The sequence below is a fragment of the Malania oleifera genome, chromosome 12 (genome assembly GCF_029873635.1).
Source record: "Malania oleifera isolate guangnan ecotype guangnan chromosome 12, ASM2987363v1, whole genome shotgun sequence".
In the NCBI taxonomy this organism is placed as follows: Eukaryota; Viridiplantae; Streptophyta; class Magnoliopsida; order Santalales; family Ximeniaceae; genus Malania; species Malania oleifera.
The window spans coordinates 57,848,691-57,851,588 of NC_080428.1; the positions used below are offsets into that span (position 1 = coordinate 57,848,691).

Below are 2,898 nucleotides of genomic sequence, written 5' to 3' on the forward strand. Positions count from 1 at the left end.
CGCGTGGGAGGTGAGCAGCGGAAAAGGATGATATTGATACTGTTGTCAGAAAGCGGTGGGGGCCGAAAGATCAGAGCGTGGGCTGGGGCGTCGGTCTGGCAGAAAGATTAGGCTCTGCTCTTAACTCCGTGCAGACAGGCCTACACGCGTAAGTTATCTCGACGAGTGTCGCCTTCCCATTGGCCCGGACCCACCGCCCGTTGGGTCCAAAGAGAGCGCTTCAAAGGGTGTAAAAAAGCGTGGGCCCAATCTATCTCAACACTCCCCCCGATCCAACTCACGCGGCGAGATACCGGAACATGCCGACAATTGGTGCTACCGCCTGTCACCCAGTTCAAGTTTCCTCCCTCACGCCCCGCCCCCCACGCGTCCACGCCCACTTGCCCTCCCAGCCGTCCGATCACCCCTATTTGATAGTGATGATGACGAGGATGATGTCCCATTGCCTCCCCACCATTCCTCCCACGTCCGCCGCTCTCCACACCGCACGTGCCACGTAACCGGGGGCTATATGGTAAATTTACACCCGCCGGGCGGCTGCCCTAGTCAGTCAAATACCTCGTTGACTGTGCCCCCACCCCCTTAATTATTCAATTCCTCGCCGATTTCCCTTCTCTCCACCCTATAAAACTACCCCCCTCACCTCCGCAAGCCCTCACCCTCATTATTTTTAAGTTACATGTTATTTTGTTGTTTCTTTCTGCTCCGACTGCGGGGTTGGGGATAGAGGCGGGCTGTGAAGAGAGAGAATCAGAGATCGAAAGAGTGAGTTAACCGGAAGCATGGCACCGAAGGAGAGGGTCGCCAGCGGCAAGGGTTCCGGCGTGAACGGCAAGGAGGTGCATTTTAGGGGAGTGAGGAAGAGGCCGTGGGGTAGGTACGCCGCCGAGATCAGAGATCCCGGCAAGAAGAGTCGAGTTTGGCTTGGCACGTTCGATACGGCGGAGGAGGCGGCGAGGGCCTACGACGCCGCCGCGAGGGAGTTCCGCGGCGCCAAGGCTAAGACGAACTTTCCGTTGCCCTCTGATCAGAATATGAACCTGAATAACATTAAAAGCAAGAAGTGTAATAACAATAACAGCAATAATCAGAGTCCCAGCCAGAGTAGTACCGTGGAATCGTCCAGCCGGGAGGGGTTATCCCCGGCGCTGATGTTGGACTCTTCGCCGCTGGATCTAAACCTTGTGCACGGCGGCGGCGGAGGCGGCGTTGCAGCAGGTGGTAGCGCCGGATTTGGCTCAGCCATGAAGTTCCCGTTCCAGTATCGGAATCCGCAGCTGCGTGTTCCGCCCGTTGGTTTCCCGGCGCCGAGTCATCTTTTCTATTTCGATGCGATCGCCGGGCCCGGGAGCGGGAATCATCCTAGCAGCATCCAACGGCTGAGATTCGATCGCCCGGCGGCTCAATTCGGCGCAACGCCTACCAATGGGGCCCAGAGCGACTCCGACTCCTCGTCGGTCATCGATCTGAACCACGTCGATCCGCAGCCGCAGAGACTCCGTGTTTTCGATCTCAACCTTCCCGCCTCGGAAGACCCATAGATTCGCCGGCGACTGACGACGTGATCGGAATTTTGATTTCCATTTTTTCATATTTTCAAATCTTCGTTCTAAAAAGAATAGGAAAAATAGACGTTGAAGAAAGAAGAAAAAAAAAAAAATACGAAGAGAGCTTCAAGTGATCGACCATGGCCGGATCACGGATCACCGCTCGATGTGAATACATAGCTGATCTCTTTTGTTTTTTGCAACAGTGAAATTAAGTGTTTCGCTCTGTTGTTCCTTAACTAGCAACTGATGCTCCAGTCTGTAATTTCTTTCCGGCATTGTTTTTCATCATCGAACACCTATAAATTTTCAATTTCCTTTACTTGCATATCTTTATTTCCACTTCGAATCATATTATTTTGTCTCAAAAGACCCGTGAATATTTTCTTCGTTCTTCACCGGCTTTATCGCCGGTGGACAAATCGGGAAATTTCCGCCGGCTGGGAACTCAGAGTCGTGACTCGGATGGGTCGGGTCGGGCCGCAGGTCGGATCCTTATCAGTACGGACAGCGCACGAATTTAGCCTCTTTAATTTAATGTTTTGACCTGAGAGAGAAGTTAATGCGTGAGGCGGTGATGGATGGAACTTCTGCCACGTGGACGTGCTTTGCATAAGCGTTACGATTAGCTGGGCTGGTGTGCTTATTTATCTCCACAAGTATAGCCTTTCAGAAATAAAAATTATTTTATTACCATTTTTGCCTTTGACTGTCGTAATTATTTCATTTATGCCACTCGCATTTTATTATATTCCTTTTTAAAAATAATTAATAGATAAAATGGAGATTTATTTAGTAGTGTAAGCAGATCAATTTAATTTCAAAACAACTTACGTTGTGCTTGAGAATTTAAAATTAAAACTCTCAATTTGTATTTATATAAATTTTAATTTGTGTATATTTAAATATAATATAATATAAAATTGAGAAAATTTTTAAATAAATTTCTTTTGAGAATTCACAATTAAATAACAAGTGATTTTTATCTTATAGGAAATTATTGCATAGCATATAGACATAATATTACACCTTACCTCATAAATTTAATTTTTCTAAAGTATTCAAAGTGTGCAGCTAACTTACAAATAAATGTATTTAAGTCGTTTGATTTGTTAATCTAATAAAATTCCAAGTTGAATTTATGGTAAATTTTCCATTAAAAGTAAGTTGTCAAAGAATATTATCTTCTCAGATCTTGGTGTACAGATTTTGAAACTTCAACTTTGCTCAAAAGTCTTTTTAACCATTTCCATATGTTATTTATTATAATATCACTAAATGTGGCATTAAGTTGAATTCCAAAACAAAAAGAGAGAGGATGCACCTATTTTGAATATAAAGGCTTGCCAGT

At 46.0% G+C, this 2,898-nt stretch overlaps 1 protein-coding gene across 1 annotated transcript; it reads left to right on the plus strand.

Annotated features, from left to right (window-relative positions):
* Window positions 1-590: 590 nt before the first annotated feature.
* LOC131144166 (ethylene-responsive transcription factor 4-like) lies at window positions 591-1,869 on the plus strand. Its single transcript, XM_058092612.1, has one exon. The coding sequence runs from the start codon at window positions 783-785 to the stop codon at window positions 1,539-1,541; it is 759 nt and encodes a 252-aa protein (XP_057948595.1). The 5' UTR covers window positions 591-782; the 3' UTR covers window positions 1,542-1,869.
* Window positions 1,870-2,898: the final 1,029 nt, after the last annotated feature.